The sequence below is a fragment of the Grampus griseus genome, assembly GCF_964374135.1.
Source record: "Grampus griseus genome assembly, chromosome: 19".
Lineage (NCBI taxonomy): Eukaryota > Metazoa > Chordata > Mammalia > Artiodactyla > Delphinidae > Grampus > Grampus griseus.
This window is the reverse complement of record NC_139013.1, coordinates 56,692,021-56,712,929: the sequence shown is the minus strand read 5'-3', so window position 1 is coordinate 56,712,929 and position 20,909 is coordinate 56,692,021. Positions and strand designations below refer to the sequence as shown.

At 49.5% G+C, this 20,909-nt stretch overlaps 1 protein-coding gene across 1 annotated transcript in view; it reads left to right on the top strand.

Annotated features, from left to right (window-relative positions):
- The window catches only part of ZCCHC14 (zinc finger CCHC-type containing 14), a gene marked incomplete at its 5' end in the record, with an annotated part of 55,264 nt that extends 34,889 nt beyond the window's left edge, over positions 1-20,375 (top strand). Inside the window, 10 exons of the mRNA XM_082676302.1 lie at positions 8,984-9,055; positions 11,701-11,810; positions 12,587-12,681; positions 12,763-12,817; positions 13,839-14,118; positions 15,594-15,685; positions 16,058-16,185; positions 17,401-17,541; positions 17,625-19,097; positions 20,236-20,375. Coding sequence (XP_082532428.1) covers positions 8,984-9,055; positions 11,701-11,810; positions 12,587-12,681; positions 12,763-12,817; positions 13,839-14,118; positions 15,594-15,685; positions 16,058-16,185; positions 17,401-17,541; positions 17,625-19,097; positions 20,236-20,291 — 2,502 coding nt within the window. The 3' untranslated portion in view covers positions 20,292-20,375. The remainder of the gene's footprint in view (positions 1-8,983; positions 9,056-11,700; positions 11,811-12,586; positions 12,682-12,762; positions 12,818-13,838; positions 14,119-15,593; positions 15,686-16,057; positions 16,186-17,400; positions 17,542-17,624; positions 19,098-20,235) is intronic.
- Between the last annotated feature and the right edge of the window lie 534 nt (positions 20,376-20,909).

Here is a 20,909-nt window from a genome sequence, read left to right as displayed (position 1 = left end):
TGATACGCCCTGAGGGATTTACTGCCCACACTACATTTGTTGATGGTAATTTGAGGCACAAAGGAAAGATACAAGGAAGATTTAAAAAAACACAACCATCTTCTTATTTATAAAGCACACGGTTCATTTGTGCAGCTTAAACTGTGTGCTTGTTCTCTGCAGGTGAGTTGCACTCTCCTACTCGTAAATAAGTGGCTGCTTGTAGGATACGAATGTGTGATATGCATGTGCTTAGGTTTGGGACTCCTGTCACACTCGAAAAGTGAAGCGCCTTGTAGTTACATAGCTTCGGGCGTTTAACCGCCATCTCTCTAGCTTGTCGTGGTCAGGACTACAGTTCTGTAAGAGAGAGAACCTGTGGACAGTGGGAGAACATCTTTCCACGTACCTTTAAACTTACAAACTTTCTGTCATCTTACATGACCACCCGGCAAAAGTAAGTCCCAGTAGCATTTTTCTGTTTTAGAAATCAACAAGACGAGGGGCTTCTCTGGTGGCGCAGTGGTTGAGAATCCGCCTGCCAATGCAGGGGACACGGGTTCGAGCCCTGGTCTGGGAAGATCCCACATTGCCGCGGAGCAACTGGGCCTGTGAGCCACAACTGCTGAGCCTTTGCGTCTGGAGCCTGTGCTCTGCAACAAGAGAGGCCACGACAGTGAGAGGCCCGCGCACCGCGATGAAGAGTGGTCCCCACTCGCCGCAACTAGAGAAAGCCTTCTCACAGAAACGAAGACCCAACACAGCCAAAAATAAATAAATAAATTTCAAAGAAAAAAAAATCAATAAGACGATTCTAAAATTTATATGGAGGGAATTCCCTGGTGGTCCAGTGGTTAGGACTCCGCGCTTTCACTGCCGAGGGCACGGGTTCAGTCCCTGGTCAGGGAGTTAAGATTCCTCAAGCCTCACAGCGCAGCCTGAGTAAATAAATAAATAGTAAATAAAATAAAATAAAGTTTATATGGAGAACACTATAGAGCAGTCCAAACAATTCTGAAACGAAGAAAACACTGGAAGACTCACGGTACCCGATTTCAGCACCCGTGTTAAAGGTGCTGCTGAGAGGGAGGAGACGCCGTGCCCCGGGGCAGTGGGGCCCTAGCTAGACTCACATGTAAAGCGCTCAGTTGGTTGTTTTGAAGACTTTAGGAGAATATCCTTGGTGGCGTTTTTAAAGATTAGACGGTTTTAAAATTTTCTAATTGACTTTCTTCTTTACACCTCTGATGCGATAGATTTCACATAACATAAAATTCATCCATTTAAACTGTTCAGTGGCTTTTTTTAATTTATTCAGAATTTTGTAACCATCACCACGATTTAATTTTAATACTTCCATCATCCCAGGAAGAAGCCCCATACCCATTAGCAGTCATTCCCCACTTCTCCTCCCCAAGTCCCTGGCAAATACTAACCTACTTTCTGCCTCAGTGGATTTGCCTGTGCTGAATATTTCACATAAATGGAATCATACAATATGTGATCCTTCGTGATTGGTTTCTTTCATGCAAATAATGTTTTCAAGACTTCTCTATGTTATATCATGCATAAGTGCTTCCCTTTTTATGGCTGAGTGAAATTCCACCGTGTGGATGGACCACATTTAGTGCATCCACTCAGCAGTTAGTTGATGCACTTCTGGGTTGTTTCCACTTTTTGCCTCTTATGAGTAATGCTGCTATGAACATTTACGTACAAGTTTTTGTGTGGACAAGTGCTTCCATTTCTCTTGGATACACACCTGGGACTGGAATTACTGGGTTGCAGATATTTTCTTCCATTGGGTGGGAATTTTCTTCATTTTCTTGATGCTGTCCTTTGACACACAAAAGTTTTAAATTTTGATAAAGTCCAGTTTCCCTACTTCTTCTTTCATTCCTCGTGCTTTTGGTATTGTATTTAAGAAGTCGTTGCCTAAGCCAAGGTCGCAGAGATTCACTCCTGTGTTTTCTGCTAAGAATTGTATTGTTTGTGCTTTTGCATTTAGGTCTTTGATTCATTTTGAATTGATGTTTTGTGTATGGTGTGAGGTAGGGGTTCGAATGTGTCCTTTTGCATGTGGACGTCCTGTTGTCCAGCACCCTTTGTTTGTTTGTTTATTTTACAGTTTTTTTTAACATCTTTATTGGACAGCACCATTTGTTGAAAAGACCATTCTTTCCCCCACTGAAGGGTCTTCACACCATTGCTGAGAATCCGTTGAGCGAAATTGTGAGGGGTTGTTTCTGGACGCTCAGTTCCATTCATCTCTCTTGTTGTTAGGCCAGCACTGCTCTGTCTTGAGTACTGTGGCTTTGACGTTGGAATTGGGAAGTGTGAGTCCTCTTAGGTTTGGTCTTCCTTTTCAGGATTGTCTTGGCTCTTCTGGGGATGCTGCATTTCCATGTGAATTTTAGGAGCAGCTTGTCAGTTTTGGTGCCAGCACTGGCAGCAACTCAGGCTCCCGCTGCCCGCGGCTCCTTGCAGGGTGGCCCTGGGGTCGGCTCGGGGCCTGGCGGTGGCGACTGCTCTATCCCGCGGGCCAGGCCACGTCTGCTTCGGGCTAAGGGCCCCGGACGCCACACCACCCTGGTCAACTGATTATTGACAAAGGTATAAAGGCATTTCAGTGAAGAAAAGACGGTCTTTTCAGCAAATGGTTCAGAAGCAGATAACCATATGCCAAAAAAAGGAACCTTCATCAAACCTCACCCTTTATATAGAAATTAACTCAAAACTGATCACAGACCTAAATGTACAACGTAAAACCATAAAACTTCTAGAAGAAAGCATAGGAGAAAAGTTTGTGACTTAAACAGGCGAAGATTTCTTAGGTAGGATACCAAAAACATGAGCCATAAAAGACAAAATGAATTAAACTTCATCAGAGTTTAAACTTGCTCTTTGACAGGCGCTGTGGAGAAAGTTAAGCCAAGCCACAGAACCGGGAGAAAAACATTTGCAAATTGCATGTTTGATAGAGGATTTGTATTCAAACTAGAAAAAGAACTCTCAAAACTCAATGGTGAGAAAATAACCCAATAAAAAAGTGAACATTTTACCAAGAAAGATGTATGGATGGCAAATAGCACACGTGACAGATGTTCATTATCGGTAGCCATTAGGAAAACACCGATTAAAACCACGGTGAGCTCATCCTGCACGCCCGTCACAGTGGCTGAAGTTGACAGCTGCTGGCAGGTGTGTGGAAGGACTGCCATGGGAGTGTAAAATGGTGAGATTACTTTGGAAGACAGTTCGGCAATTTTTAAAAAGTCAAACATATCCCTAAAATCTGATTCATCGGTCCCGCTTCTAGGTCAATAACCAAAGGAAATGAAAGTACACGTTCGTACAAAGGTTTGTACACGAATGTTCATAACAGCTTTGTTTGTAACGCCCCAAATATCCATTATCAGGAGACTGGATGTACACTGTGGTATCGCAGCCACACAGTTCAGCGTTCAGAATAGAGGAGTGAATTACTGATACACTTGGCAGTGTGGGGGAAAGTACGTAATCGTGCTGTGTGAAAGAAACCAGAAAAAAGGAGCATACACTGTATGCGTTTATTTATGTAAATTGAGAAAATGCAAAATAACTGCAGTGATAGAACGCAGATCAATAGCTTCCTGGGGAGGGACGGGTGGGTATGTTCATTATATAGATCGGAGTGATGGTGTCATGGGTGTATACGTATGTCCAAACTGGTCAGATTGTACACTTTAAATATGTGCATTTCATTGTCAGTTATACTCAATAAAACCTTTAAAAACATCACCTGAGGATTGGGACTTCCCTGGTGGCACAGTGGTTAAGAATCTGCCTGCCAGGGCTTCCCTGGTGGCACAGTGGTTAGGAATCCGCCTGCCGATGCAGGGGACACATGGTCCGGGAAGATCCCACATGTTGCAGAGAAACTAAGCCCATGCACCACAACTACTGAGCCTGTGCTATAGAGCCCACGGGCCACAACTACTGAGCCCGCGTGCCACAACTACTGAAGCCCACGCGCCTAGAGCCCATGCTCCGCAATAAGAGAAGCCACCACAATGAGAAGCCCGCGTGCCTGGAGCGCATGCTCCACAATAAGAGAAGCCACCACCATGAGAAGCCCGCATGCCACAACTTTTGAAGCCCACGTGCCTGGAGCCCGTGCTCCACAATAAGAGAAGCCACCACCATGAGAAGCCCGTGCACCGCAGTGAAGAGTAGCCCCCATTTGCCGCAAGTAGAGAAAAGCCCGCACACAGCAACGAAGACCCAATGCAGCCAAAAAAAGAAAGAAAGAAAGAAGTTTACCTGAGGATTAATTTTTGTCCACAGAGCCCTAAATAATTAGGATAAATTGTCCTTTAAATAGGTTGTCTTTTGAACATGGATATAAATAGCTATCGTGCTGTGGCCAGAACAATAAAGAACTTTATTAGGAGTCTTTGCCTTAACCACGGTGAGATGTACCCTCTACTGCTAACAGTATAGGAAGACTCGAGAAGCGGTTTCTTCTGAAAGCTTTCACTCATTCAAGGAGAAGTCAGCGACTTCCCCCTCCCCTTTTTCTCAGCTTTGTTTATCTCTACTTTTAGTTTTTATGTGTCATTGTTTTCCAGGAGACAAATGAAAGGTTGTTATTTTATAGGAAGACGTAAGTAACAAATGGACTGCAAGCAGGAGTTTGAGTTTCCTGTTCTTTTTTTTCATGGAGTTGGTTTTGTTTTTGCTGAAGTTGTAATTACTAGTTACTGAGGAAAGCAAATACAGGAAGAAAATGACAGAATCTTTGAAAATACAAAAATTATTTTGTATCTGTGTACATGTGACATGTCCAAATTTTACCAGCTTTTCCAAATTCACTGTTGAATAACTAAAACTTTTTTAAAGTATACTTATTACACATGAAGGACAGGGTGGGAAAAAAACATCAGAAGATTACGCGAACACTTGAAACGCCTGTAGATGGGAGAGCTGTATTGACTTAAAAGGAACTGTGGAGCAATACTCATTAAAACACCCATTCTTTTTATGCCAGTCTTTGTTAAGAACCCAGACATTACATTTTATTTTAGTGCTGTATCTTTTCTTTAGAAGTTTTTCATCTTGAAACAGTCTTAACTGCTCTGAACATTTTATCACTATTAGCTAAGGATGAGTCTTGAAAACTATTTTTCTTTTCTTTAGTTGTTTTCATCAGCTCTCTGTGTGCAGAGAGTCCAGTAATTGTGCCTACACACCCGGAGGAGCAGGGAACTGTTTCTTGTGATAGTACACCTCATTGCTTGTATGGTAATTAGCCTGACTGTGTGAAGGTTGTTGCTACCCAAGCCCTGTGGTATATGCTTATTTAGTACCTTTCCTTTCCAATACTTTATTCTACCGGGAGTTAATTGTCTCTTGTTGTTTGTTTGTTGCTTGTGAACAAGTACTTAGAAAACAAAGTCACCCCTAAAGTTTTCCCTGGTTGTGTTCAAATGCATCCCGCATTCCATCGGTTTCGTCTCTGGAGCTACGGCCCTGCTCCGACCTGGACTCGGCCTGGTGCAGTCTCATGGCGGGGCCCCCGTACCATCACCCGCGGGGTCCCTTCCTCCCTCCTGGCTCTGATACCCTGTTCTCAGCTCTTAACTCATCTATTGCCTTGGGTTAGTTCTAGGTTTTAATAGCTGTTCTAGCAGCTTCTTAGAAAGGGTCCCGGGGAGGTGCGGTTTCTGGCTTTCATGTTTGGCAGTGTCTTCATCCATCTGACCTGACATGTGACTGGGAATACGGTTCTGGAGCAGGCGTCATTTTTCCTTAGGAACTCGGAGGCACTTCTTATGTACTGTCTTGCAGTGTGGCCGTTGAGAAGCATGGATCTGCTCTGGCCCCTGATCCAGTGTTGGCGCTGTTTTATAATTTCTAAAGGCTTTAGGATCTTCTCTTAGTCCCCAGCCTTTGCACGTTTCTCAGAGCCAGGCTTGGGTGTAGGTTACCATCCACTGTGCTGAGATGCAAGTCAGCCCTTTTAACTTAAGTCCATTAATTTGAGTTCCTTTTCTGGAATCATTCCTTTTGATTTCCTCTGTCCTGTTTTTCTCAGTTTTCTTGTTTTGGAACTCCTGCTGTCTGCCTGTTGGACCTCAAGACTGGTCCTCTGTTTTATTTTTTTTCCCTCTATTTTCTTTCCCTTTGACTTTGATCTGTCCTGTGGAAGATTCCCTCATCTTCCATCTCTTGAAGTGAACGTTTCACTTCTGCTGTCCTGTTTTTAACAACAGAGACCTCTGTTCCCTGGCGATTCTTTTTTCGTAGCATCCTGTTCTTGGCGATGCTGTCTGCTCTCAGTTCACTGAGAATCTCGTTGATAGTTTTTAGTTTTAAAAGCGAGTTTTGAGTGCATGGTCCGTGCCACCTCCAGGCTGCCTTGTTCTTTGTGACTGCTTTGCCTGTCCTTGTATTCGACTTCAGAGCTCCTCAGAGGTCTGGTGGCAGGTCTGGTGGCACTGGGTTGCTTGCTCACGTGAGGGCTGTGGCCTGAGCAGTGGCAGGGCCTTTGCCTGAGCTGCTGCCTGTGTGAGTGAAGAAGACGCTGCCCCTTCTCCAGAGGGTGCTGAGAGCTGAGACGGACAGTGGGTCAGAGGAGTTAGACTCTGAGTGTGAAGAAATCCTCAGTACCCTTATGTACTCTGTGCATACCGTGCTTTTCTTTTTTTGGCTGCGTTGGGTCTTTGTTGCAGTGCGTGGGCTTCTCATTGCGGTGGCTTCTCTTGTTGCAGAGCACAGGCTCTAGGCGTGTGGGCTCAGTAGTTGTGGCTCAGGGGCTCTAGAGGGCAGGCTCAGTAGTTGTGGCGCACGGGCTTAGTTGCTCCACGGCGTGTGGGTCTTCCCAGAACAGGGTTCGAACCCGTGTCCCCTGCGTTGGCAGGCGGATTCTTAACCACTGTGCCACAGGGAAGTCCCCATGCTTTTTTGTGTATGTTTAAGATACATTAAAATCCATCTCAGCAGGTCTCAGTGGCTCTTTGAGCGACTATGGGTGGTAGAAAAACACTGTGCCGTCATTTGATTGGCAGTGTTTCTTCTTGGTGGTACATCAGCAGTGGGGTAGCTTATGATCGATGCTGTCTTGGACGTGGTAGATCACGTGTCTCTAGCACGTGGCACAGTGCGAGGCTGCTCTCCCGTGTCCATGCCCCTCCAGGGGCCCGCCCTCTCAGGGGACTGGGTCAGGCCAGCCTGCGTCAGGGGACTGGGTCAGGCCAGCCTGCGTCACCTGCAGAGCAGAGTGCTGCTGAGGTCTGCTGGTTTCCAGTCCTTGCCCCTGGTTGGAGCAGCAAGTCCTTTTGGAAGTCAAAGAAAAATATACCGGGAGCAGACAACCTAGAATAGTTGCGCCTATTTAAAATATGTAATTGTCGGGGAAGCAGATTGTCTGTTTCAGCATAGAATGGTGTGTCCATGCCGTGCTCCCCATTTGGGTGTTGGACTTCACGCTTTAGTTGGGTTAGGGTGCGTTCGTGCCACGTGACATGCGGCATATTTTACTGAGAAAACCACGTCAGCTGTACTTTGGGTCGTACATGTAATGCTAGAAAGTTCTCACCTTTAATCCTGGATGTTACTGGTGTTTTATGTGCGGAGCAGCTCACTCTCCCCCAAACTTCCTTTTAGTGTTGTTAAAAGATTTAATTATTTTAGACAGAAAAAATGGCGTAGGTGCTTTGATTTTAGTGTAGGTAGATTTGGGATGGTACAGCACGTTCATTCAGAAATGCCAGCACTTGCCTTGATAAATTCTGGGAGGCATAGGGAATTCAGAGATGAAGAAGAGAGGTCCCTTTCCTTGATTGGCTTGTATTTTGTGGGGGCTTGAAAAACATACCTTAGTAATTGTTATGTGATGTGACAGCCACCAGAGCAGAGAGGAACTCACGTGAATTTCAACAGAGAGGAGAGACGGCCAGCGCTTCAGGCCCCGGAGACCGTCAGCAAACATGCTGGGCTGCTTCTCAGAAGATGAAGGCCAGCACGGGGTGGGAGGAGAGCATGAGAGTTGTTTGGTGTCTCCAGCCTGTTTTCTCTAAATCAGTGTAAATACAACGCTTTCCTATTGGTGATAAAATACACTCAGTCATTTTATTTCCCGACTTGAAATCCTCCAACGCTCCTTCTGGATTTTAGGGTAAACGTCCTTGTTCGTGGTTTAACCCTTCTTGTTATGGACCCTGCTTCCCTCCCATCTCATCCTGTCCCCTCTGTCCTTCTCGCGCCTTCTGAGTTCAGCTCACGCTTTCCTCGGTGCAGGAAAGCCCTCTGCCCCGGGGAACGGTCCATTTGTGGAGTCATGAACTAAAACTGCTGCTGTCGTAGGTGCAGGAAGGGAAAACAGACACACCGGGCTTTGTAGAACTTCCGGAAAGACGTTTCTGATGTTTTCTCCCCGAATTCTTACCCCGCCCCCTGCAATGGAGGATGTTCTCCGCTGTTCTGGTACTGACTGCCCTGGCCTGTGTCACCCCCCCACCCCCCCCCCGCAGTTCTGTCAGATTCCTGAGGGCTGGGACCTGGCCTCCTCCCGTCAGCATGCCCCCAGCACTGAAATGTATGGAGTACTTACTGTTTGGATGGGCTCGTTTCTGGTAATTTCTTGATTCCACACCCACAGTTGCGTAGACTGACCTGAACGGAGGAGGTCCCCGTGAGGATGCTGTGCTCACACACATGCTTGCAGTCGGGGTCGTCAGGGACTTTCTGACGCTTTGAGGAGCAGCCTTAGACTCCACACTTGAGTGATAACACTGCTCTTTGAATAATTGCGCAAAACAGGAAGCTAAGCTTTAATGCACTTGAGTTACGTGAACATTCTTTCTGTAACAAGCCAAGGGGTATATAAACGCTCCAGGCAAGAGGCGCACTAGGGCTCGTCCCACTACTGCGCCTGTACCGGCCACGAATCCCTGGACAAGTGTGTTGGGAATTAAGTATGTGGCGTCTGTTTTTAAGGTTTGTTTGTTTATTTGTTTTTAAGGTCTTGTGGTCTGATTCTTCAGTAACATCAGTAACCAAATCTTCCTCTGAAGTGACTGAATTTATTTCAAAGGTAAGGTGATTTAAGGGCTCTTACAAAAATTAAAAGGGTCTCATTCCCCACGGTCCACTGGACTGCCAGGTAATTTCCGTGGTTGCAGCCTTCAGCGGGTGCAGTGAGTGCAGTGCCGGGGATTCGTGCTCCAACAGGGCGAGTGGCCCTCAGGGCCACGGTCCACATTCCTTCCGGTTGTGGAGAACGAGATGGGACAGAAAGATGTGAGTGTGAAGGTGCCCAAGGGGTGTTTTGTTACAGCTCAGCCGAAGCTGAGTGAGGGGCTCACGTGGCGGCAGTGGGCAGACAGGTCACCTTTTTCCACCTTATTCCGTTTACATATTGAATTTTCCTGTTTGTTTTTATTTTTTAAAGTTGAAATACAGATGATGTACAACCTGTTTGGCTTAAAATTGATTCAAAAACTACCATTTGAACAAGCTGCACTACTAAAGAATTACCTCTTTACCCCCATGTACACGTGTTATATACGTACACACCTGTGTGTCTAAAGTCCCCTGGCCTGGCCTGTGCCGGAGCAGTGAACCACTGTCTTTGCCGCAGTTGTTCAGCTGAAGTAGTCACCTTTGTTGTGTGGAATAACATAGCTGAAGTGTCTCCAAGGTGTGCCTTGCAATTTGATTATAAAATTAAGGCTATAATCCCGTAGGAGAGAATCGAGTGGATGGATCCTGTGTGAGAAGCTTGGGCAGAAGTTGTTTGCGTGTGCCTCTTACTCAGGCCTGCCATACGCTGAAGGACGCCCCAGTGCCGTGCTTTCTAGGATTGATTAGTGATCCTCCCCGGGGGTTCCCTGTTTCCTCTGCACCACTTAGAACACTGAATTTCCTCTCCTTTGTGCCTATCCTCTTGTCTTGTGAAAAAGCGCTTCTCTGGACTCCGCTGATGCCGGCCGACTTTGCCACCCTTTTGTCTGGGTGTTTGCAGTGGCTGATACTCACCTGGCTTTGGGTTCTCTGCCCTGCCTGGTCTCTGCCTTGCTGTCTGCCAGTAATTTTGGAAACTTCTTGTCCATTATCTCTTCAGATATTTCTCCTGCCCCACTCTCTCTTCTTCCGGGCCTTGAATCATGTGTACGTGACCCCGTCTTCAAGTTTACTTACGTTTCTCCTCAGCTCTGCCCAGGTTGCTGACGAGCTGAATCCTTCATCTCTAGTACCATGATTTTGGGGTTTTTTGTTCTTTTGTTTTCTGTAGCTTTTCCGTTTGATGACGTCTTTTAATAGAAAGTTTCCATCTCTCTGATGAAATTTCCCACTCGTTCATGCATGTTGTTCATTTTTTGAAACGAAGTCCTTTAGTATGTTCAGCATAGTTATTTTCAAGTCCTCGTGTGATAGTGCCAACATCTGGGTTATTTTCCAGTCTGGTTCCGATGATTATCTTGATGATAGATTGCCCCCTCTTTTTTATCTTATAATTTTTGACTGAACGTGAGACGTCACATCTAGAAACCAGCCTGGAGACGGGCCTGCTGCTGCGTCTGTCGGGCCGGCGGTGGGGCTTCAGGTTGATGTCATCAGGAGCGGAGCTGGGTTTGGGTTTTGCTGTTGCACCACAGGCCTCAGGTTCCTCCAGGGAGGCCTGCTGGTCCCTTGAGCCTTGAGAGGAGCCTGGCGTGGTCTTGCTTCACCTGTGGCACAGAGGGGTCTCCCTGCTCCGCTGACTCCTCCCTCCCTGGGAGACTGCTGTCACCTGTTGCGTGGTGATGCATGCGTGGTGAGGGTGGAGCGGTTCCCCGTCCTGCTGGTGCAGCCTCAGCTCTAGCCACAGGGTCGTGGGGGGCCTTTCTCAGCATCCCTGCCCCTTCCTTCCCCAGCAGCAGCTGACTCGGCTCAGGAGGGCTTTCTTGCCCCTTCCTTGGGGCCAGAGGGGTTTTGTTTTCATCTTCCCTGAGAAGCAGGGTATCTCTGCCTGTGACCTGGTGCCGGGAGGACTTTCCCCTCCTCCTCCAGAGGCATGAAGGCATTTCAGCCCCCAGAAACGGGGGGTTTTGCTTGAGCTCTGGGAGCACGAGCAATCTCGTCCCTCCCCCAGCGGGTTACGGGCTTTTTGCTTTGGATTGAGAGCAGGCTCCAGGGAAAGGCATGGGGTTTCCAGCCTCACCCCCAGGGGCAGCTGCCTCACCCCTGTGCCACCTGTGCAGACTCTCTCCAGCCTTCCCGCCTGTGGAAGGGAGCTCGGGAATGAGGACACAGGCCCCCTGTGTCTGGGCTCCGGGCTGACTGCTGACTGACGCACACTCAGCCTGTGGGGATGTGTTCATCCCAGCCGATCTCTTCTACCTGCTTGTATGGCAGCCACCTCTCCCGCGGGCTCTGCCACGGCTGAGACAGTTCACGTGCCCTGTGTCCTCAGAGGGGCAGGTCCGTCTTGGAATTCGGTTCACCTGGTGGCCTTGCAGCTCAGCCCTCTGCTGGGCTCAAGAGCAGGCACAGCGGTGTGGGGTGTCGAGCTTCTTCTTGATGTTGTGGTGGGTCGTTGCTTCCTGCGTCCCAAGTGGACCCAGAAGCCCAGGTGGCTCCCAGAATCACAGCAGCAGGTGTCAGCAGCCAGGACCTGCCCAAGTGTTTCCCGCAGTGAGGAGTTCTGGTTCCGTAAGATGAATTGTGACATACTTCCCATGCCTTTTCGTCTTTCAGTTATCTCAGCTGTGTCCTGAAGAAAATTTGGAGAAATTCATTCCTTGCTTAGCTGGCCCAGATGCATTCTATGTAGAGCGAAACCACATGGATCTGGAAGCGGACCTGAGGTAATGCTCGTCACCCCACCCAAGGCCACGGCCAGCGGCCCCCCTGCGGCGCTGTGGCCGCCGATGGCCCTGTGCAGTGCGGGCCGCCGCCGATGGCCCTGTGCAGTGCGGGTGGGGCCCGACGTGAGCTGCCTATAGGCATCTGAGGGGCTCCTCAGGTGACATGCGGTCTGGATGGTTCAGGTCTCCTGTTTGCCTCTAGGGGTTTTCATCAGTTATGGAGAATTTGAAGGATTTTAATAATCTAGGCATGATTTTGAGAATATATAAGTGAAGGAATTTCAAAGTGTATGCCACCATTTAATGTAATTTTGACAGTCTTAATGAAATAAAATCTGCTTCTGTCCTGTAGTTGAAAGGATAAAATGAGGACCTAATAAAAAGTCTCTTGGGCCCAGTGGCTCTGGACCCTTGATGACGTCCTGGCGCGTTGGTCTTGTACGTGCGCACAGAGGGCCCCGGGGACTGGGGCCAACATCAGAGTGCCACACAGCAGCTGTGACGGCCCCAGCTGTGCTCATGGCCCGGGTCGTGGGCCCTGAGAGACTCAATTCATACAGCGTAGTACAGTGTAAATAAGGAAAAGGGGCACCAGGAAACAGTATGAATCATACCAAGAATGAAACTGAATAAAGCAGGAAGAATATAGGTTAAGGCACTTCTGTTTAGTTTTTCTCTGCTATATATATCTCTTAATTGAAAGTTAAAATTTCTCTGCCAGTTACTTTTTGGTAACACGTTTTGATGCTGATAAAACCACTCTGTTTCATTTCTAGGTATTTGGCTTCATTACCTTCTCACATATTAAAAAATGACCATGTTAAGAAATTTTTCAGCACTTCATCTCCCACCCAACAGCTTCAAAGTCCAGGTGAGTTTGTAAAACATAATTCAATAAAAGTAGAAACATTTTTATGGTCTGTAAATAAATTATATCTATTTTAACTTGTAGGTCCTGGCAACCCTTCCCTGTCTAAAGTCGGTACCATGATGGGCGTGTCTGGAAGGTGAGACTTCTACCATGTAACCAACACATTTCCAGTCAGCCTTGTTGCAGAGCTAGCTTTTCATTTTGTGTAAATAGTTGTTTCTAGAGTTAAGTCACTCTTGATCTTAGTCTTGAATAATAATATTGAGAGAAGAATTGGATAGAGATAATCCACTTTTTGATTTCTTAAAAAAAAAAAAAAAGTGGTTCTCAGAGCCCCTGGAATTAAAATTCCCAAAGACCCTTATTGCAAATGCCAGTTTCTGGGCCCTGCACATTCTAGGAAACCAAAATTTCTGAGAATCTTCATTTTTACAAGCTCCTGGGGAGTGATTAAGCCCACGAAGGGCCAGAGTCGCTGCTCTGGAGGCCCCTCTGCCAGCACAGGGCCCGACAGTGATGGTGGCAGTGCGCGGGTGACAGACAGACTGCACATCTGGACTGACAGCCAGCATTAAGATGGGCTAACATCACAGACGGTGTGTGCACGCGTGCGCGCGCGCACACACACACACGGTTCTGTGAGCTCTAGTCAGGTAATGAGGTCTTTGAAGGTGCTGACTTTCTTCACCCTCTGCCTGGAGTGTGTAAACATGTAATATGTCAGTTTGCAGTTTAGTGTGGAAGGGGCAGGGACAGAGGGTGATGCTTTGGTCCTTCAGCTTTCTAGAATTTACTTTTCAAAAAAAAAATTTAATTTGAATATTAAAGATTTTGGAGTTTTAATATATGATTATCAGTATCATCCTGTGATAGAAGCAACAGAAAGAAACTAGTCAGCAAAGCCACAAGTCTGGTGGTGACACACAGACGTGTACATATACATAACACGTACACACGTACAAGCGCAGCAACTAGATGGGTACATACACGTCCGTGCACGCACATGTCCACGCCTTCACACGTTCACCCCAGGGTGGTGGTGGCTGTAGCTCTGGCGCCAGCAGTGGACGTGGCTGCAGATGCAGTCCAGGCTGTAGGAGCTGGTCCTCGGTGGAGGCCGTGGTCTTTTGAAAACTACCTGTCTGCTGTCCTCGCAGGCCTGTGTGCGGAGTGGCCGGCATCCCGTCGTCTCAGGGCGGCACCCAGCATCACGTGCAGCACTCGGCCAGCACGTCCGCCTTGCCCCACTGCTCGCACGCGGGGGGTGCAGGCTCAGCTCTGGCCTACCGGACCCCGATGGACAGCTCGCCCGCTATCTTGATGCCTTCCAGCCTGCAGGCCCCGCAGACCCAGGAGCAAAATGGGATTTTAGACTGGCTTCGGAAACTGCGTTTGCACAAGTACTACCCCGTCTTTAAACAGCTCACGATGGAGAAGGTACGTTGGTTACTAGCAGGCAGCAAGAACGTGCTTGTTGTCTCAGGTAACCCGTCAATTTCTTTGGACCTCATTCCTAGAGGAACTGAGTTGGGTTTCTGCAGCGTGTGTGTCGTGGAGGTCATACCACCTGGTCCTTAACACCTGCAGATGCGTGTCCCCGCAAGTCCTGTGAGCTTGCTGGAGGGGCCGTGGATTTGAATTTGGAGGCGACCTGCAGCTGAAGCAAAAACTGGATCACAGTTGTCTGTAAACAGCTTTCTTAGGATAGTTTGGGGTCTTCCCAAACGAGACACTCACTGTCTGTGACTGAGGGCTACGTCTCCAGCAGCCCTTCAGTGGGTAGAGGTAGTGAATTGTGGGCCCCGCGTCCCCCTTTCTTAGACGCCCCTCAGCGTAGCCTTTTACAAGAGCCCAGTGCAAAAGGGTTGTCTGATGACCTGCCTTCATGTAGGCTCTTAGAGCTAAAGGAATAGATGAATTTTATGTCTTTCAAGAAATCCTACATAGCAGTTATCTTTTACAATACAGTTTTGACAAGGAGCATTTTTTCACTGTTAAAAAAATTCTGAAATTTCTTAAGTTTCAGTGTCAATGGTAAAAGTAAATTGGACCTGTATGTGATGTTTGAACTCTGAGCTCCCCCTGCTGGATAAAGTGACTTGGTGCCTTTTATCTCTGCAAACGTTGCGTTTGTCCAAAAATCTGCAATTGAAGAATCTAGAAATCAAGCTTTTACTGCTAATAAAAAATACATTTTAAGTAAATTTTCAATACTCTCAGTTTAGGATTCACAAGTCTTAAAAACAACAGATTTTACTAACCTTGGTCATGATCAGTTTAAAAAGTTTTAGCGTAATGTATGAGTTGAAAAGGCTAAGATCACAAATCACGTTATGGACCGTTGTGAGAACCAAGTATCTTTTTTCTTAGTATGAGGCCAGTGAGTTAGGGCGCCGTTCAGTTTGGATGGCATCTACTTTTCTGGATCATTGGCTACCCAACAAAGTTGCTGTTGTCCCTAAAATGACCATGATCTCAAGAAAAAAGAGCCACTAAAGAAGACTGCTCCTGTCGCTGGCGGGAGAGCCCCGGGAGGGGAGACACTTCCACCAGCTGCATCTCTGCAGCAGTTGAGACGCAGACACTGTTTCAGTCTCCTGCCCGCATAGCACGGACCTTCCAGGTGCCCAGTCTTCACCCACCTGTCACTCGGACGCCTGTGCTGAAGGCTCAGTGGGCACAGCCCGTGACCCTCAGACGCACAATGAGCGTCTTATATTTTGGACCCTGGACACCAAGTCATTTAGCAAGTAAATGTTTGACAGCGATCCCCAGTCTTTCATTATCTACTTAAGTTTGATCTGTTTACATATCCTAGAGGTAGAATACATTTATGAAATTAAACTCCAAGTTCTTTGTCTTCAGAATCCTAATTAATTCTCACACTTTGTAATTTGTTTCTTCTGTGGAAGTTTCTGAGCCTTACGGAAGAAGATCTAAATAAATTTGAATCCCTCACCATGGGAGCAAAGAAGAAGCTCAAGACTCAGCTGGAGTTGGAGAAGTGAGTGTGAGATTGTTTACAGAATGTGTCTTCATTTTAGTTTCTAACATGCGGAACAGACGCTAGGACTTATTACTGCTGATTGCTTATCAAACCTTAATTAATGCTCTTAAGATTCTACAAATGTGGCTTTGGTTTGCTAGGAAGGACCCTTTAGAGTGAATCTGAGAAGTCAGAATGCATTATCTTCCACCCTGGAGATTATTTTGGCAGAAATCAGCCTTCTTAAGTAGAGACTGAAACACGGAGAGGCCCTGCATTAAGTAGAGACTGAAACACGGAGAGGCTCTGCATTAAGCAGAGACTGAAACACGGAGAGGCTCTGCAGCAGAACTGAACGCTCGCTTGTTGCTGTGCTTTCCTGTCGCACAGGGAGAAGTCAGAGAAACGGTGCCTGAACCCCTCGGCCCCTCCCCCAGTCAGCAGCAGCGGAGTGGCCCGCGTTCCTCCCACCAGCCACGTGGGGCCTGTGCAGCCGGTGCGAAGCAGCCATGCTGCAGGTGGGTGGGGCCGGGCGCGCCTGGACCTGGGACCCTTCGGAGGAGGGCCAGGCCACAGGTCACGCCCCTTTTCCCTTTCTGTTTTCTAGTGCTTAGAGTTACTTTTCATTATTTTAGTTTATTTTATTTTTAAATTAATTAATTTAACTTTTGGCTGCGTTGGGTCTTTGTTGCTGTGCGTGGGCTTTCTCTAGTTGCGGCGAGTGGGGGCCACTCTTCATTGTGGTGTGCAGGCTTCTCATTGCAGTGGCTTCTCTTGTTGCAGAGCATGGGCTCTAGGTTCGTGGGCTCAGTAGTTGGGGCGCACGGGCTTAGTTGCTCCACGGTATGTGGGATCTTAGTTCCCTGACCAGGGCTTGAACCCGTGTCCCCTGCATTGGCAGGTGGATTCTTGACCACTGAGCCACCACGGAAGTCCCAAAATTGGGACTTTGCTGTTTCCATTTTCTCATACTTAAGAGTTACTTTTCATTATTTTAGCTTTTATAGTTTATGCGACAGGAAAATAGAAGAGACGTTTGTGTTAGAAGCTGGAGACTGGTGACTCGCCTGAAGTGGTTTGGGCAAAAGCATTAGACCCAGAAACTGCTCTGGTGAAAGGGAGAGAGTAGGAAGTATGCAAAATAGATGACAGCCTCGCCCCCGCCCCACCACGGCAGGTGTGGAGGCGGCTTCAGGCCGTTGCCCTGCAGGTCCATCCTGAAGTCCCTGATGCCGCGCCACCAGCCTTCCTCCTCTTCTCCCTGCCGTCCTCTCCTCGGCAGGAGGGGGAGGGTCACGGTAACAGCTGTTCTGCTGTTTTCCTCATGCACTAGAAATATCAAGAGTGACAGTAAACCAGGAAGAAAAAATGTCAGTGCATCTTTTCAGTGCTTATTTGACTGAAAAGGTCTTATGTCCCCGGTCCTCAGAAAACGGAGGTGTCTGTTTGTGGAGTGTGGCTGTTGTAGCACCCGGTGGTTTGGGGGTCCTTTTCCTGTCCTGCAGCGTCCGCTTGGGGAGGCTGAGAGCACGGCCACGTGTGCGTCCGCCGCCTGGCGAGCTTGTGAGCCTCAGCCCTGTATGAATAGGGACAGGATAGAAAATGAGCCCGATAGGCATGCATGCGGGTGGGAGAGGGCGCGGTCGGCGCCGGCTGGCACAGCCCCCGTCGGCATCCCGTGGCTCGCGGACCTTGGTGCCACCTCCGGGCTGTCACCTGTGCCTTCTCCGCAGCACTGCGGGTGGAGGTGGCGCAGCCCCCGCACCAGACGGCCCGGGAAGGCAGCTCCTCTGAATGTTCCAGCTCCTCGCCCAGCCCGATGGGCGTGCAGGCCCGGGAAGAGAGCTCGGACAGCGCGGAGGAGAACGACAGACGTAAGCACGCCCCGTGTGGCTCGCGCTGTGCTGCCCCGCCCTGGTCTGCGGAAGCTGTGCTGACGCTGTTTCCACCTCTCTAGGTGTGGAGATCCACTTGGAGGGCTCTGACAAGGAGAAGCCTGTGATGCTGCTGAACCATTTCACTTCAAGTTCCGCCAGGCCCACAGCCCAGGTCCTCCCCGTGCAGAACGAAGCAGGCTCCAATCCGTCAGGCCACCACCCGCTGCCCCCGCAGATGATGACGGCGGCCTCGCACATCGCGCCCATCCGGATGCTGAACTCCGTGCACAAGGCGGAGAGGGGGGGCGCGGACATGAAGCTCCTCTCGTCCTCTGTGCACTCGCTGCTGTCTCTCGAGGAGCGCAGTAAAGTCTCTGGACCAAGAAGCGGCATCAAAGTGGACAAGAACTTCGGCAGCACCATGATGGACATGCTACCCGCGTCCACGCCCCATCAGCCCATGCAGGTCCTTTCTGGACTCACCGAGAGCAGCTCTGTGTCGCCCACCGTCTCCTTTGGTCCCCGCACCAAAGTCGTCCACGCGTCCGCCCTCGACAGGGTGATGAAGCCGGCACAGCAGCCGGCCCTGGTGGTGGAGACCAGCACTGCTGCCGCAGGGACGTCCAGCACCGTCTTCCATGTGGCTCGGCCACCCATCAAACTTCTGGTGTCTTCATCTGTCCCTGCAGACTCTGCCGTGTCTGGGCAAACGTCCTGTTCCGGCAACGTGCAAATAAGCGTGCCCCCTGCCATAATAAACCCTCGGACTGCTCTGTACACAGCCAACACCAAAGCTGCCTTCTCTGCGATGAGCAGTGTGCCCGTGGGCCCCCTGCAGGGCAGCTTCTGCGCAAACAGCAACACTGCCTCTGCCGGTAGCCACCCTGCCACGTCCTTTGCAAACATGGCCACCGTGCCCAGCTGCCCCGCCCCCAGCTCCAGCCCCGCACTCTCCTCGGTCCCCGAAAGCAGCTTCTATAGCAGCAGTGGTGGCGGCGGCGGCGGCGGTGGCGGCTCCCCCGGAAACCTCCCCGCCTCGGCCCAGAACCACCACCACCACCACCACCATCAGCAGCAGCCGGCGCCCCAGCAGCCCGCGCCTGCCCCGCCCCCCGGCTGCGTCGTGTGCACGTCCTGCGGCTGCAGCGGGAGCTGCGGCTCGAGCGGCCTAACTGTCAGCTACGCCAACTACTTCCAGCACCCGTTCTCGGGGCCGTCCGTCTTCCCCTTCCCGTTCCTGCCGTTCAGTCCCATGTGCGGCAGTGGCTACGTGGGCGCCCAGCAGTACGGCGGCGGCGCCTTCCCGGTCGTGCACTCGCCCTACAGCAGCGGCGTGGGCCCCGAGCCCGTGCTGGGCGGCCAGTCGGCCTTCACCGTCCCGCCCGTGCAGAACTTCATGGGGGCGGCGGGCGTCTACCAGGCCCAGGGCTTGGTGGGTAGTAGCAACGGCTCCAGTCACAAAAAGAGCGGGAATCTGTCGTGTTACAACTGTGGGGCCACCGGTCACCGCGCTCAGGACTGCAAGCAGCCGTCCATGGACTTCAACCGGCAAGGTAAAGGCCCCCGAGGTGGAGAGCTCCAGACAGGAGCGTCCTTTCTGTGAAAGTAATAGTCAACTTCCTTTTTTTTTTTAAAGCAAGCAAGAAGTGGTTTTTCAAATGCTCTCTGAAAAAGCACGAAACTCTTGATGGGCTGTGCAGCCCCCAGAAGGTCTGCTTTGGTTCTGAGACTGTCTCTGTGATTTCAGCCTGCTTCTCATTTTAGAGTGTGGCTAGCTGGCTGTGGCCCAGTGGCTCCTTGGTCTGTTATTTTTGTGCCACGTGACTGGGGAGGAAGCATGGGTGATTTAGTGCCACCGCCGCCGGTGTTTAACTGAGAACCGAGGGCGTGGCATGTGAGTTCAGGCGCTACAGGTGGAACTCGCTGTCCCCGCTTCCCTTCCCCCGTCTAGAGTGGCAGTGGCCATGGCCGTGGGCGTTGTGTGGCGGCTACGTGGTGTTTTCACTCTCTGTGCTGCATCTTCTTCCTTCCCCCTTTGCTACTCTTTCTTGTCTCCTTTAGTCAAGTGTGTGTCTGCTGTCGTTACCACACCAGGTTTGTTCTTGCTGTTTTCCTTGGAAAGATTAGGCTGGGCGTTGGGAAAACGGGTCCCAGCCTGCGACTGCTCACTGTGCGACCTTGGATAGTCAGCCACTTGCTTTCTGGAGACTTTTGAGGGTTGTTCCAGACCTGCCTGTGCCCCTTAGTCACCTGGAGAGCTTTACAGACAACTTGGAATCAGGTCTGGTGGCAGGTGGAGTGACTGTGGGCTGTGGGCCCCCCCTCCCCCGTTGATAGAGGTGGTGCTGCGTCTCCTGACGCAGCGAGCCCGGAGGCCTGTGGTGGCGGCCAGGCCTCCCTTGCCCTGTCCCAAGGAAGGGGGCCAATTCTGTGCTGTCTGAGCTCCCAAAGAATGAAGAAACAGACTGGGAACTCTTCAGTCTTTTTCACCCCTTCTCTGATTTGATAAACTTGTTAAGATAACGTCCAGTTTGCGGGGTGGAGCCAGGGGAGCTGGGAGTGGTCAGAACAGGTGGTCTGGATTTCCAGCACCCAGATCTTGACCAGTGACTCTGGAAATAACTTTGGACAGATCATGGCAGTAATTCTATGGTGATTCAAATTTGATCTCTTTTTTTTCCCCCTCTCTAGGTACTTTTAGGTTGAAATATGCCCCTCCAGCAGAAAGTCTGGACTCCACAGATTGATATTTTTCTCTGGCAACAGAACACTATTAAGCCATGGAGACCTAAGGAAAATTAAATACAAAACTGAGAAGTCTAGTTGCTGTTGAGCTCAATATTTTTAATCCAAAGGTGCTTTACTTTACTAGACTGGATAGAAAACCTAGCGTAGGAATGCATCAAACTCAGTTTTATTGCCAAAATCCTAGACGGGAGCTTGATGTCAGGACTGGCCTAGTGGGTATCTCCACTGTGGGTGAAAGTTGGCCACCTCCACCCTTGGTTGCAATGCAGAGACCTCCCGTCTCCTGAAGAGCATTGCCGTAATTGGTCCTTCTAGGCTCACACGTAATTCCAGGGCAGCTACGTGAGGTTGGAATCGAGAACTGAAGGTCGGAGTTCTCCAAGTGGAGTTCTACCAGTCGGACTCTTGACACCCCTGGTGAGGGAAAATGTCGCCTTTGTTTTGTTCTGTTCTGTTCTGTTTCGTTCTTAAAGTGGTTAGGCACTAATCTCTGGGCTTTTTAAGGATTGCACTACTGAAGAATGTAAACCGATGTCCATCTCTGCAGTTCTGGGAGACAAACTCCCTGAGACCAGTCAGTGCAAGACGCTCAGAGAATCCGTTCTTAGAGTCCGCAC